At 44.7% G+C, this 14,908-nt stretch overlaps 1 protein-coding gene across 1 annotated transcript in view; it reads left to right on the top strand.

The window, feature by feature from the left end:
• Nucleotides 1-14,671, top strand: part of LEKR1 (leucine, glutamate and lysine rich 1) — a 154,805-nt gene extending 140,134 nt beyond the window's left edge. The window contains exons 13-14 of the mRNA XM_088447640.1: nt 7,203-7,502; nt 13,818-14,671. Coding sequence (XP_088303766.1) covers nt 7,203-7,502; nt 13,818-14,222 — 705 coding nt within the window. The 3' untranslated portion in view covers nt 14,223-14,671. The remainder of the gene's footprint in view (nt 1-7,202; nt 7,503-13,817) is intronic.
• The last annotated feature ends 237 nt before the right edge of the window (nt 14,672-14,908 follow it).

Genomic DNA, 14,908 nt, shown 5'->3' with positions numbered 1-14,908 from the left:
CCACAGTAAGTTTCCCCTGCCTTTATAGACCCCCAAAGTAAGTTCCCCCCTGCCCCTATATCAGAGCCGTAACTAGACTTTTTGGTGCCCTGTGCCACAATGATTTATCAAATAGGGGCATTAGATGCGCACCCGAAAAATGGACATGGCCTCAATGGGAAGGGCCAGGGAAAAGATAGGGGATGCCAGGAGATGCTGTGGATAATAAGAAGATGAGGCTACAAGTGAGAATGATAATAAAAAGAAAATTAACAGGCCCCAACAGTGCCCCCTGCGGTGCCCTGTGCCATGTCACAGGTCGCACCAGCATAGTTACGGCCCTGCCCTATATCACCCACAATAAGTGCTCCCTTGCCCCTATATTGCCCACAATTAGTGCCCTCCTTGCCCCTATATCATCAACAGTAAGTTCCCCCGGCTCCTACATCACCCACAATTAATGCCCCTGTTTCACCCAGGTAGTGCCCCCTGCCCGTATATCACCCACATTAAGTGCCCCCCTGCCCATGTTCGCAAAGTTAGTTCCTCCTACCCCTTTATCACCTGCAATTAGAGTCCCCCTGCTTTACCACAGTTTGTGTCACCCTGTCTTTATCACCCACAATTAATCAGCCCCTGCCCGTTTCACCAGCAGTTTGTGCCCCCCCACCCCTGTATCACCCACAATTAGTGCCCCCTGCTATGCCACAATGAGTGGTCCCCTGCCCCTATATCACCCTTAGTTAGTGCCCCACCTGTCCATGTATCACCCTCAATAAGTGCCCCCCTCCGATCACCCACAGTAGGTGCTTTCCCCTCCTGCCCCTGTATTACTACGTCTTCAGTAGGACTTTTCCTCATCCCACAGGAGCCGCTTGTCCCAGTTGATGGGCCTGTGTTTGGTTTGTGGCCAGGGCTTTCTGTGAGCGGGAAGTGGCCTCTTCATGGACCCGCTTCACCTGCACCCCCCTTGTCGTCCTCTCTGGGTTCCTCCTCACTGCTGCTTAGCTGGAGCTGCTGTACATGGCGGAGGGTTCTTCTCCACCATGATTATGATGCTGCCTGCTGGTGACCGGGCCCCGGCCTCCTCACTGCTGTCAGAGCTGGACTGCTCCGTTCTCCTCCCACATGAAGCCACCATTGCTCCTGCTGCGCTGGTAGCCGGCTCCACATGCCTCCCACACTGACACCCGCAGCCTCACCTCACACTGTTTACCCGCGGCCCCACCTTATACACCTGCCGGCATGTTTTTTTTTTTAAAGTAGTAAAAAAAAAAAAAAAAAAGAAAATCTGACAGGCTGCCCCACACTGTGGACCTGATTCAGAGCCGTTCGTAAGCGGCCGCTCGTTCGCTCCGAGCGATGTTCGCACAACTGCGCATGCGTATGGGTTGTAATACACATGCGCGAACCAGTCATTGCGGTCGGAAATTGTGTGCTCGCAAAATAGCGAATGCCTGCTAATTTGAGTGACAGAATGAGGCGTTTGTAGGTGGTAACAGGGGACGGTGCTTGAAAACGGGGAGTGGTGATCCGAACGCAGGCGTGCCAAACGGTCAAAACTGGCGTTTTAAGGGTGTGCATAATTAACAAAGCCGCGTCATCGGCCACGTCACTTGGTTCTCTTTTAGCCTGAACTGCTCGCATGATTGCGGTAGGAAAATCCTACCACAAGCACTGCGAGCAGTTCATACGCCTTTCAATGTACTCGATTAATCTAATAAATAGCGGAGATGACGTAGGATGCGAGTGGCCAGGGGGCGTTTTTTACAAAATAGCGAGCGCATGTTTCGTTCGCTCGTTCAGACATAGAGGCGTCAACAGACCACAAAGAGCGAGCGCTCTATTTAAATAACCGGCCCCTTTTTCTGAACGAGCGAGCGCAAATAGCGGCCTACTCTGAATCAGGCCCTGTGTCGGCCCAACGGAAATATTCACGCTAAATTCTATGGCCAATCCGCCCCTGATCATCTCCCACTTTGATTACTGCAATATCATCATATCTGTTATCTCCTTCACCTATCTGTCCCATCTCCAATCTGTCCAAAATCTTCCTCCCATGCCTCTCCATATTTTCTGCACCACTCTGCAAATTCTCACTGACTTTTCATGCTCTCTAGAATCAAATTCACATCGCTAACCCTAATCTATAAATGCCTCAGTAAGGCAAGTCTCACCTCTTATTGTAAGAACTGCTTTGGACATAACCCTGAAATCTTGTCATAAATAATGGCAATAATCTATTTATCATATTTAAGTACTAAGCTTATTGGTAATATGCATTATCTATTTACCCTCCTTTACGTTATGCTATAAAGGAGTGAAATATATAAAATAAAATTAGAAGATGAGATACAAACTGGTTAATAAAGACCTGGAGTAATGACCCACCAGAGCTGATAGAAGGAACACCCTTTCTAAGTGAATGGTTCCTTCCTAATCATTTCATGAATCCTACTTTCTCCTAAATGTAAATGAATAATGACAGGAACATTTATTTGGACAGTGGAGTCATTTCTGTCAGATTGTTGGGTATATGGCACATACACTAAACGTCAGCCAAGATCTGAAGCATAAAACAAAAAAAGCGCATAACATGCTGTGTGTGCCAGTAAAAACATAGTAATACAGACTCCAGAGCTGCCCACTTCCTAATTGCCATCTGATGCAAACAGATTGCAAACACCAGTCATCGTGCATACAGTTCTGGTCTGCACAGATGATACAGTAGGTCTGACCACTGTTAATGAGAAATCAGACTACAATGATATAAATTCTATAATTCTAGGACTGACCGTTTGAAGATGTCATTCATAAAACAAACAATAATCATGTTAATATTATGAATAAAATGCAGCTGTTATTTCATCTTATACTATTATAAAGATAAACTCTGCTCAGCTCTTTATAATTCTAGAGCAAGGTTTGTGCATGTTCCACACAGGTCTGTGCAGTTAACAGTCTTCTCTTCCTCATTATAGGAGATGCTTCTGCTACAGGTCATGGCTCACAGTACTATGATTTTCTATTATTGGTGTTTATGTATGTACATATGCTTTCTGGGAGTGTGTGGCCATGGGATCCTTGTAAATGTACACGTGACAGGTTTTACATATAATAATACACTATATATGCAAGAATTTCTTTAAAAGATATGTAAAATCTGGCAAGGCATGCAGGGACTACTGTAGCTAGAGGGCTGCAGGTAGCATGGAATGGGTATGATATACCGGCAGCTTCATATCCCGACATCGGTAGCCCAAAGGGAGAAGATCCCGACAGGGCAGTTGAGTACTCTACCCCTCTCTCCCCCCTAACCCTCCCTTAGTGGTGCCTATTCCTAACCTTTCCACCTAGTGCCTAACCATAACCTCCCCCCTCTAGTGCCTAACCATAACCTCCGCCGTGGGTGCCTAACCCTAACCCCTCCCTTACTGCACCCTAAACCTAACCTTCCCAGTGGGGTGCCTAACCTTTCCTGGGGGTGCCTAACCCTCCCCCTTAGGGGTGCATAACCTCCCCCCTAAAACATAACCCCTCTATGCTCCCTAAACCTTACCCCCCCACCCCTGCGGCTAATGCGAAAGGCACCCCAGCCATACCTCGTTCGGGCAGCATCCTTTGGCGCTCCTGCATCGGGATTAAGATGGACGTCGGTATTTCGATGCCTATCTTAAGTCCCTTGCCGGGATTCGGGTGTCGATATTGAGACCCATCTCATAACTACGTCCCGGTAGCATAACTCTGGTCTAAGATCATTAAACTTCAATCTGTAGTTTGATACATCTTACAATACTATATAAAAAAAAATTAGATTTGCCATTTTGTTTCATGGCTGACTGGTTACAGGTTTTGCAGTTTTTATACCTCTATTTTAATACGGTTTGTGAGAGATGGGATGTAGTCAAAAGGTCAACAGTCACAATGTCATCATCACAATGTTTAACTGTTAAGATGTTGACTTTGTCTAAATATCAGCATTAGGTTTATACTGCGCGGGAGGTTAGGCTCTGAGGGGTCATTAGGGTTGAGCTGCGAGGGAAGGATGGTTAGGGTTTTGGCACTAGAGGGAGGATTAGGGAGAGAAATAGCAGAAAAATACCAGAACGACGGAATATTGAAGCTCTTACCTGGAAGTGACTGTCACATTACTGCCGGGCTAGGCAGCTGTGCTGGAGCTGCGGCAGCCATCGGGAGCAGGTGAGTCACCACTGGGCCACCAGGGATGATATGTCAACATTCTAACATGTCAACATTTCACCACGGTCTACATGATGAATGTCGACATTATGGGATCAATCCAATTAGGGGTGAGGTGCTGTTTTCTCTTCAAATTCACTTAGCGAATTCATTTTACAATCCAATTAGAAACTCACACTGAGCCAGTCAGAGTGAATTCACATTTTTCCATTCGCTCCTCCCTGAGGGTGAGATGGAAAGATAAATGTTTATTTTAAGGGATAAAATGGGGCACCACGCTGAACCCCTTGGACCCCCCCATAATGATTAATTAGGCAATTGGAAGTTTCCAGTTAGATTAATTAGCCCAATAATTACAAAAAAATGACCTCAAATTACCCCAAACTCAACTTTTTGTTAGTTTAGGCACCCCAAATTTGATTACAGTATTTTTTATTGAACAATAATTTTTTTATCATTTTCTTACAATGTTCCAAAGTGCCCGCAAGTACCCAAATCACCTTTTACCCTACTTTTTTTTTTGCATTTTTCCTTTAATTCGTTTTAAATTAAACAAAAAGGTTTGCGTTTTATAATTTTTGTTGCATTTTTTTTTTTTTTTTTAAAAAGCACAATAGGTTTAATTCTTTCAATTACTGCAGCCTACAGTACAGCCATTCTTTGTGGTATGTATCTTTACAATATGTTTACAAAAAAGTTCACAGTTTATTTAATTTTTTAAAGATTTGTACAAAATTTTCGGCCTCTGAAATGATTTTCTAACACACTGGACTTGTTTCCTGCCCATATGACTTCACAGCACCACGTCTTCATTTGCAGATGTTTTCAGAGCTTTGGACGATATTCACCTTTAATCTTGACAAAGCTTTGAACACTGCAGTAAGTGAATTCAGGTGGCTGTGAAGTGATGCAGAGAGAATCTAGCTTTGGCCGTGCTGAGATTAAATGGTTAGGAAGTCTCACTCATTTTTGTAAGAGCTGTTAAATGTTCAGCCTTTAACATCTCTAAATATGGATGAGCAGAGGCACTGTGGTAACGAATAAAGTGACTGCTTTGTTTGACTGTAAACCTGAATTGAGACCACTTGTAGTGTGCTTTGTGATGGAAAACCTCAGTGATCATAGTGCTTAAATCTGAATTCATTCTGCAAATCCTTAATCTGCTTTGATTGATGTATACTCTGGCTTTGATGCACCACCTTCTTTTCAACATATGTAACTTTTTTAATGAATAACTCTAGAGAAGAGATAATAGAAAAGGAAATTGACCCAGTACACTGATGTGAACCACTATAAAAAGGCTACTCTTTTTGTACACACATTTCAGAAGGCTACTTTACACTGGTTTGCAAATATATGGTAAACCACCCACAGCATCAAGGCACTACTGATAGTGTGTCTAACTAATGCTGGGTACACACTGACAGATACATTAGCCGATCAATTGATCGGCCAATGTATCTGCTGCCCGTTGGCCAGTGTGTACCCGCAACATGTTGTGAACGTCGCCGTTCACCCACATATCGCATTGGCTGTGCTGCACAGCCGATGGACAGATATATCTGCAGATATATCTGTCCATTGGCAAGTGTGTACGGACGGTCTGCAGACCGCCTGCACACACAGCGGCAGCCGCGAGGAGGGGGGTGGGACACGGCCGCCAGGTCCCGGCCGCAGGGACCCGAGGGCACAAGCAGATGATGGCTGTTCAGTGTGTATGAATGACCATCATCTGTACCCACCTTAAGTTAGGGTTTATTTACCTTCTAGAAGATAATAGCTAGAATCTGATTGGTTGCTATGGGCAAAAACTCCACTTCTGTAAACCCACACTTTAGTAAATATACCCTCTAGAGTCCCTACATTGTCACATATTAATGTGTTTTTAAATGGAAAGCTCACTTACTGGGCAATATAGATGCCAGCTCTCCCTTTTAGTTGCTGATACCATACATGCCTCACTGAGGGCCTGATTCAGAGATGGACCAATGGCGATTACGTACGCAGATCAAGCAATTGTTTGCCATCACGCATGTGTAAAAGCGGCACTGCACATGCGCAGCGATCGCATTGTGATTATGGACGCACAGAGGAATTAATCGCAAAGTGAGTAACAGGTTTTCAGCATTTGGGAGAGGTAATGGGGTGGTTAATAAAACGCAGGTGTGTCTGGCCATTTAAACGCTGTCACATGGGCGTGCATAAATTAGCCCTTGCGATCTCCTCCGCGGCATTAGAGCCCTCTGCGTTTCAGGAGACCTGCCGAGTCTGCGGCTGGTCAGATCTGCTGCAGGGGCAAGATGGCCACTTAATGTGCGTTGATGTGATCGATATTTTGCAGGTATGCGACGTTGAAGGCAGCAGTAGGCGTCCTTATGCTGTGGTAAGCTTTGTAACTATTTAGCATATTTTCGTAACTGCATTGCGTACGAAATCGGAGATGCGATTGCATTAGCGTCCATCTCTGAATCAGGCCCTGAGTTGTCTTTATTGCATAGAACACCAATCATCTCTTCCTGTGTTATACTGCTTTCCAACTATTTATTTCCCAGTTTAAGCCTTTTCTTCATCTCTTTATCAAGAGAATCCAATCATCAGCCTTGTTGTTATTATGTCTTGATCGCTCTCCCCCCTGCACATGCTTCCCCATAATGCCAATCATTATACAGAGCCACCTTTAGCAACACAATCGGTCCATTTCAAACTCTCTGATGTTTTCTTTCACTAAGTTATCATCATTCTCTACTAAAGACCTCTCACACAGTGTTACTTGGAAGAAAAGGCCGCAAAGATGTAACATAATTTAAATTTTTAACATAGACTGTAGAAGCATATCTTAATAAGATAACATTATTGTTAGCATTTGAATCTTTATTAGAGGATCTTCCCTTTTAGAATGAAGCCGATCTTAAATCTGGGAGTCCTTTTACACATAAGTCAGGTCATCACGGAGCTTTCAGACTTCTTAGTTCCTAACAACATTATGACTGCAAGTAAAACGATGGTATTTTCACGTCCTGCAGATACCTACACTCATAACCAGGGCATGTGAAGAGCTACACGCAGAGATAAACATGCTGGAAAAGAAGCTACAGGAGGCTCAGGCAAGACTCGCAGAGAAAGATAGAGCACAAGATACAGAGGTTACAAACCTGAAGAAAATAGTCTCAGAGTTGGAACTTCGGTTGAAAAGAGAACAAGACCGCAGTTCCTCTGCTTTGGATGAAATAAGAAAAGACATTCGTGCAAAGGCAGAGAAACTGAAAGAGAGTAACCTAAACTGTGCAGAGCTAAGACATCTCCTGGATCAGTCTGCACAAGAGGTGAGTGATATCATCTCAGCTCACAGCCACATAGCAGTATCATGGGTAGAAGATGACGCCTATGGTTATTTGAGCAACCAGTGATTCTACTACAACATGACATATCAGGAATTTGGAATAATGAGAGGGCCCGTGCTGCCATTTGCAGGGTGCAGCACGGCCCTCCCTGTATCTGAGCTCTTTTAGGCCACTGCCCAGAGGCCAGGTGATTCCTTTTATCTGTAGTGCGCTCTCTAAGAGAAAAGTGTATGTGCAGATAGAACTGCGTGCACGTACAATGCGCGGAAGCTGTCATCTGGAGTACCTGTGTACAAACAACGCCTCCCACATCCAGGGGCACCCAGCATTGCAGCAATGTCCCCTGACACAGACACTCACTGTTTATTCATCTGCTCCACAGCAGGATGTGTTTCTCCTTCCAGGCAGGAAAAAACAATCCTATAAAATGAATAATAAAAGTAGTACAGTTAGGGCTGGCGGGTGCCATATTTTGGTGCCTAGAGACTGCCTGAACCCTAAATCCATCCCTGTCCCTGCTATAGAGATGAAATGGGCAGAATGGGATTCTATGGGGGAAATTCAATTAACCTTGGGCTTTACCCACAGCTAATTGATAGCGCTGCTCGATTCAGTTAACTGACGGAACCCCGTGCGCTTATTTCAAGAGACAGGAATTGTCCTCACACACTCAGGACCTCCGAGGATAATACCTTGTTAAAATGCAGATTTTGTATTTTAAAACGCAAGTAAACCTATTGATTCCACACTTTGCGCTGAATTAATGGAATAGCGCGCGAGGGGAAAAAGCTAATTATTTGAATAGCTATTCCTCACGTGTTGCAGTCAGTTAGCTGTGGGGCATATCCTGTGGCTAATTGAATTCCCCTTGGGGAAAGTACAGTTAAACTGCATTTTCCCCAAACGGTAAACCTTATGTTAACGTGGGCTAACCCATAGTTTCAAAGTGCGGAATCTATGGGTTTCCCAGCACGTTAAAATGTCTGCATTTTACCCCAGATTTGTCTTTCTGAGGCTGTGAGGAAAAATCCTGCCTCTGGTGCGCGCGGGGTCTCCACAGCTAAATGAATGGGGCAGCACTGACAATTAGCCGTGGGGTTTCTAACTGAATGCGCCCCTTTGTCATAAACTGCTATAGAGTGTGTTGGTAATATTACCAGTCTCAGGTTTGAACACCATAAAACTGAGATGAGTAAGGTGACCAGTATAAGGGGGAGTAAAAACAGAAAGGTGATGAGGAAGGACGTGTAAGAAGGGATAATCTCTGTTTGGATCCTGCAATTTCATTATGTGTTAAAAAAAAAAAAAATCAAAAAACATAGGCAACATTTTGTGGGTTGTTGCAACAGCTACAGTAATACTTCCGACAACATTCAGCTTTTCTGATACATGAATGTTGTATGCAATGCACTGAACTACAGCATTAGAGGCTAATTACCAGCAGGACATATTTCCAGATTAAACTTCCAGTTAACTGTATGTTATATGAGGACATCTGCCACCAGTGAATATTTTCCTGATATTACCATAACTTCCAGCCAATGCTTCAATCTACAGATGTATCCTCCTACATCTAGCGTCAATACGCCACGCAGTGCAAGTGGCCCGGCATGAGTGAGCTGCCAGGTCCAGTGCAACGCGGCTAGCCTCTTTTTTTGCAGTAAATGCATCTAAATAGCAATGTGATGCAACTAGGACACACCTGGAGACTGTGCTGATTAATTGAATATGCCACACTTGTATATCTCTGTGTGCCTGAGTCTGTATATCAGGGGTGGGAAACCTTTTTTTCTGCTGAGGGCCATTTTGATATATAGAAAATAATTTGCGAACCTGGTGCAGGCCATGCCCCCTCTGTGATGTCACATGGGGCGGGACCACAATCGCTGGTGATTACAGCAATGCCCGGAGCATCCTGAGGATGCTCCGGGGAGCTGTAAGGGCAGCGGTGTGACCGCCTGAAGTATCCTAAGGACTCTCCACACGGCACTTGTGCATACTTTCTGGCTGCAGTGTGCCATACTAGGTCCCCTGCTAGCCAGATGAGGCTAGCAGAAAAAAGCTCAGAGGGCCAGACCAAATGATGCCGAGGGCCTTATATGGCCCCCGGGCAGGAGGTTTCCCATCCTTGCTGTATATGAACACTAACGGAAGTTGGAATGAAAAAAGCTGCAGCCATTACATTGTAGCACTTTGTCTACAGATTCAGAGACACAGAGGCACACAGATATACAAGTATCACATATCAAATAATCAGCACTGTCTGCTGGTGCATCCTCGTCTCATCGCATTGTTACTTAGATGCATTTTCGGAATAAAAAAAAGATGCGTGGCGTTAGCATAGTCTCACGGGACCTGGCACGCCGAAAGGAGCTTTCTAGCTCAGAGATATATAAGGACAAATCTGCATATGCACACATGTAGTACTGCATCTAGTGGCGTCCCTACCTCTGGCTTCACCTGGGGCGGGGAGTTTGCTCGCCGGCAAATAAGGGGGCGCAGCCTTGTGGCCCGAACCCCCGTTTTTTCTCACACGGGGGGCACCTGAGGTGCAGGCTGCCCTGGGTACCAGCCTGTGTGAAGTGCCGGCTCCCTTATTGTTCTAGGAGCAGAGTGCTGCACGTAATGCAGCACCCTGCTCCTGTCACTGAGCGGGATCCAGCACTTAGGTTGCACCCCTCTGCTGGTGACACCTGGGTGCCAGTGACTGCATCACAGAACAGTTCTATCACTGAGGGCAAGAAAGAAAAAAGGTGTGCTTAACTAACCAATCACATTAATAACTATGCTCTCGCAGTAGGGTCTGCTACCTACTAATAAGGATATAGAGCATGAAAATGTGGTGCGCTAGTTAGACTATTCATAAATTACTTCGATCATTATTACAAAATTTATTTTGTTATAATAGTATAATACAGTATATCTCTCTTAGAAAACACAATATAAAATAATTTAATACAAATAGAGAATAAACAATCAATACCTGTCACACCACAGTGTGATATCTATACTAATATAATAAGAATGTTGAGTCTGTCTGTTCAAAATTTGCGCGAAAAATACTAAACGTATTTTCACTGCATCATTTTGTAGTGGAAACTCCTAGATATAACCTGTACTTTCGTCGCGATCCGTCAAGTTAAAGCTGAGCAATAGCAAAACCAAAATTTAGTGACATCATCAATGCAAGAGATAGGTGTGGCACTATGAGCATGGCTGGTAAGTGGTAGGGAGAGAGGTGCTTTGGGGCCGCATTCACTGGAATAGGATAGGCTACATAGCAGTCTGGGCACAGGACACACAGGGACATTGGTGTGAGTGAATAGGATATGCTACATAGCAGTCTGTGCACAGGGCACACAGGGACATTGGTGTGAGTGGTGGGTGAATAGGATAGGCTACATAGCAGTCTGTGCACAGGGCACACAGGGACATTGGTGTGAGTGGTGAGTGAATAGGATATGCTACATAGCAGTCTGTGCACAGGGCACACAGGGACATTGGTGTGAGTGGTGGGTGAATAGGATAGGCTACATAGCAGTCTGTGCACAGGGCACACAGTGACATTGGTGTGAGTGGTGAGTGAATAGGATATGCTACATAGCAGTCTGTGCACAGGGCACACAGGGACATTGGTGTGAGTGGTGGGTGAATAGGATAGGCTACATAGCAGTCTGTGCACAGGGCACACAGTGACATTGGTGTGAGTGAATAGGATAGGCTACATAGCAGTCTGTGCACAGGGCACACAGTGACATTGGTGTGAGTGGTGAGTGAATAGGATAGGCTACATAGCAGTCTGTGCACAGGGCACACAGGGACATTGGTGTGAGTGGTGAGTGAATAGGATATGCTACATAGCAGTCTGTGCACAGGGCACACAGGGACATTGGTGTGAGTGGTGAGTGAATAGGATAGGCTACATAGCAGTCTGTGCACAGGGCACACAGTGACATTGGTGTGAGTGGTGAGTGAATAGGATAGGCTACATAGCAGTCTGTGCACAGGGCACACAGTGACATTGGTGTGAGTGAATAGGATAGGCTACATAGCAGTCTGGGCACAGGGCACACAGGGACATTGGTGTGAGTGAATAGGATATGCTACATAGCAGTCTGGGCACAGGGCACACAGGGACATTGGTGTGAGTGGTGAGTGAATAGGATAGGCTACATAGCAGTCTGGGCACAGGGCACACAGGGACATTGGTGTGAGTGAATAGGATAGGCTACATAGCAGTCTGGGCACAGGACACACAGGAACATTGGTGTGAGTGAATAGGATAGGCTACATAGCAGTATGGGCACAGGGACATTGGTGTGAGTGGTGGATGAAGGCACTGCTGCCACCAGTCTGTATAAGCGCTGCTGGTCATGTTGGCCACTCCCGCAACAGGGCCCCTATGCAAAGCAAAACAACTAGAACACCTCAAGTAAAAAAAGCCATTTCATCGTTGGTGAAGCCGCGAGCAACAGCTAGTATATAAGTGTATCATCCATATATTGATATAGATTATGTACATATTCTTATTAATTAGGACACATTTCTTAGTCTGTTCCTCCAAGGAAATAATGTCCACAATTAAATGTTTGTTTCACAGTGTGATGTAAGGGGCAATTCTGCTCCTAGATAGAATAGGATGACACTTGATAGTTTCAATGTGAATAGGATTTTTCCAGACCGAAGTTGATCATACAGTATGTAGGGAACTTTGGGGGAGATGTATTATATAACTCTTCCTGCTTCACCTCTTGACCGAGGCGACGTAGTACCAACGAGATGTAAGAAACTCCCCCTTCGGCGATCCCTGACAGATCCCACAGCACGTCAGCCTAGTGCTGATGTGCTGCGTCTCATTTCCCGGCTGGCTCCACTGGGCATGCAAGCATCACGAGTCTCACATGCAGCCCGGCAGCCGCTGCAGCCAGGGAACAGTGCTGTATGTTCTGTGGTGTTAAGGCAATGACAGCTGCAACTTTCGAAAGTCAGTGCTACTTACTGTTCATACAATGACAGTTGCAACTGTCGAAACGGTTGGTGCTACTTACCGTTCATACATCAACTAGTATTCCGGCACACTTGTAGATAGCAGAGCCGATAATGGCAGGAGCGCGTAGCCCCACATTAATACATGGGGTGAAGCGGTATTAGCGCACATAACAGGCGCTGATACCACTAAACCTCCATACCGCTGGTTGATGCATCTCCCCCTTTGTGCTGTGAACAATCCTAAGTTCAATAAGCCATGGTGTAAGCAATGTGTGCCAGCCAGTGTTGGGCTCACTAGGCGCAATGAAGCAGCGTTTAACCAGTGTGTGCCGAACAGTCAGTCTCCGCTATGCCATTGCTGTATGTTGTATAGCGCTGTGCTCTCCAAGAACTGGGGAGGAGCTTTAAGCCGTAAATGCTGGCCATCTTCACTGTACCGCTGCTGTACGATAACAGCAGGCACATCACAGGCAGCATGTTTGCATTTATCAGCTGTGATGATGCACAGATCAGCTATAGCAGTGCAAAGAAGTTCCGCACTCCAAAGGATGGTATGTGAAGAAGGTCCGGGCAGGTGAATGAATTAAAGTGCCAGTAAAGTTACTGGTGGGCTACAGCTTGGAACTTGGGCCCTGATTCAGCTTTGGAAATAGAGTGAGAAAGAGCACGTAACCGTGAACCAGGACAAACCATGTTGCAATGCAAGGGGTGCAAATACATACATTTTATTTTACATGTGGGGTAAATACTGGCTGCTTTTGCATGTAGCCCACAAATACTGCACAGCTTTATTTTTACACAGCAATTTAGATATCCGTTTGGACACACCCCTCCCAAATCTAACTCTGCACATTTTACATCTGCCCCACCTGCAGTGCAGCATGGTGTTACCAAGATGATCAGTTACGCGCAATATTTCACTCTATTCCCAAAGCTGAATCAGGCCCTTGATGCGTTTCTCCGAGTTGAATGGCTCCCAGGTTTATCAGGAGGAGTAGCCTTTAATATTATTTGGGAACACAGTAAATTGCTGAATGTTGATAGAAAAGAAAGATCCATCTAACATTACTCCAAAATTAATTTTGGAATTCTTGCTTCACATTACGGAAAATGTTGTGATTCAAAATGGTGTCAGAAACCTTCTGAAGCATGCTAAAATGACCTCTTATAAATACATTGTCCCTGCTTTGTCATATTTAATGTTTCTGCATAAATATTTGAGAGTAGTATAAATATAAATGCTAAGTGCATATATACATTGTAAGGATTGCTTATTCTATGGTCAAGTAAATACATTTCTTCTCTTAGAATGCATTCCTTAAGGAAACTGTGCGCATGGAGTGTGAAGAACGTTATGAGCTCTCTGAGGCCTTGACCCAGGCCAGGGAACAAGTGCTTGAACTAAAGAAAGTCTGTGGAAATATCCCATTATCACAAAGATCATTTACGCCAGCCAAGTCCGTGCCATCACCCATGATGACCAGCTCAGGTCAAAAACATCCTCTGAGTTTGCCAGCAGGTCATGGAACAAAGCTAATGAGTTTATCAGGAACTTATGGATCTGCTAATATTGCCACCCTGAACAGACACAGTGCTGGTAGTTCTTTACCTATATTGCAGACACCATATGCTCTGAAGAAGAGGGCATCTTCACTAACTGATACGCGGCAAAAAATAACAGCAGTTCTCAGTAAAAACTCTGGTCATCTGTAGCCCACAATGTGGCTGGAGATGTCCTTGCCTGAGTTATCCACAGATTTCTTTTTGCTGGAATAATCTGTGGGCTCACAAGGAATGTGTATCATTTCCCAGTCATGTGTTGCCACAATTTGTGTTCTAGTTTAGTGCTAGACTGTGTTGACCATCTTACATTATCATTGCTACAATGATATTTTGCTCGATCTATCAAATGTGTATGTATATCATATATATATTTGTTTTGAATGTATGTGTGCATCTCTGCGTGTGTGTGTGTGTGTGTGTGTATATATATATATATATATATATATATATATAATACTCAGCCATAACTTTAATAACAATGACAGGTAAAGTGAATAACATTCATTATCTCATTACAATGACACTTGTCACAGGGTGGGATATATTAGGCAGCGAGTGAACACTCAGTTCTTGAAGTTGATGTGTTGGAAGCAGGAAAACTGGGCAAGTGTAAGTATCAGAGCGACTTCGACAAAGGCCGAATCGTGATTGTTACATAACTCTGTCAGAGCATCTCTAAAATGGCAGGTCTTCATGTAGATAACACTCTAACACATACCACCTACCTAGACATTGTTGCAGACCTAGTACACCCTTAGATGGCACACTGCAAAAATTGTTCCGGAATGGTTTGAGGAACGTGACAGAGTTCATGGTGTTGACTTCCAAATTCCCCA

This window comes from Taudactylus pleione, unplaced genomic scaffold (assembly GCF_031769625.1).
Source record: "Taudactylus pleione unplaced genomic scaffold, aTauple2 ptg000436l, whole genome shotgun sequence".
Lineage (NCBI taxonomy): Eukaryota > Metazoa > Chordata > Amphibia > Anura > Myobatrachidae > Taudactylus > Taudactylus pleione.
The sequence above is the reverse complement of the archived record's forward strand: the minus strand, read 5'-3'. Positions and strand labels throughout refer to the sequence as shown.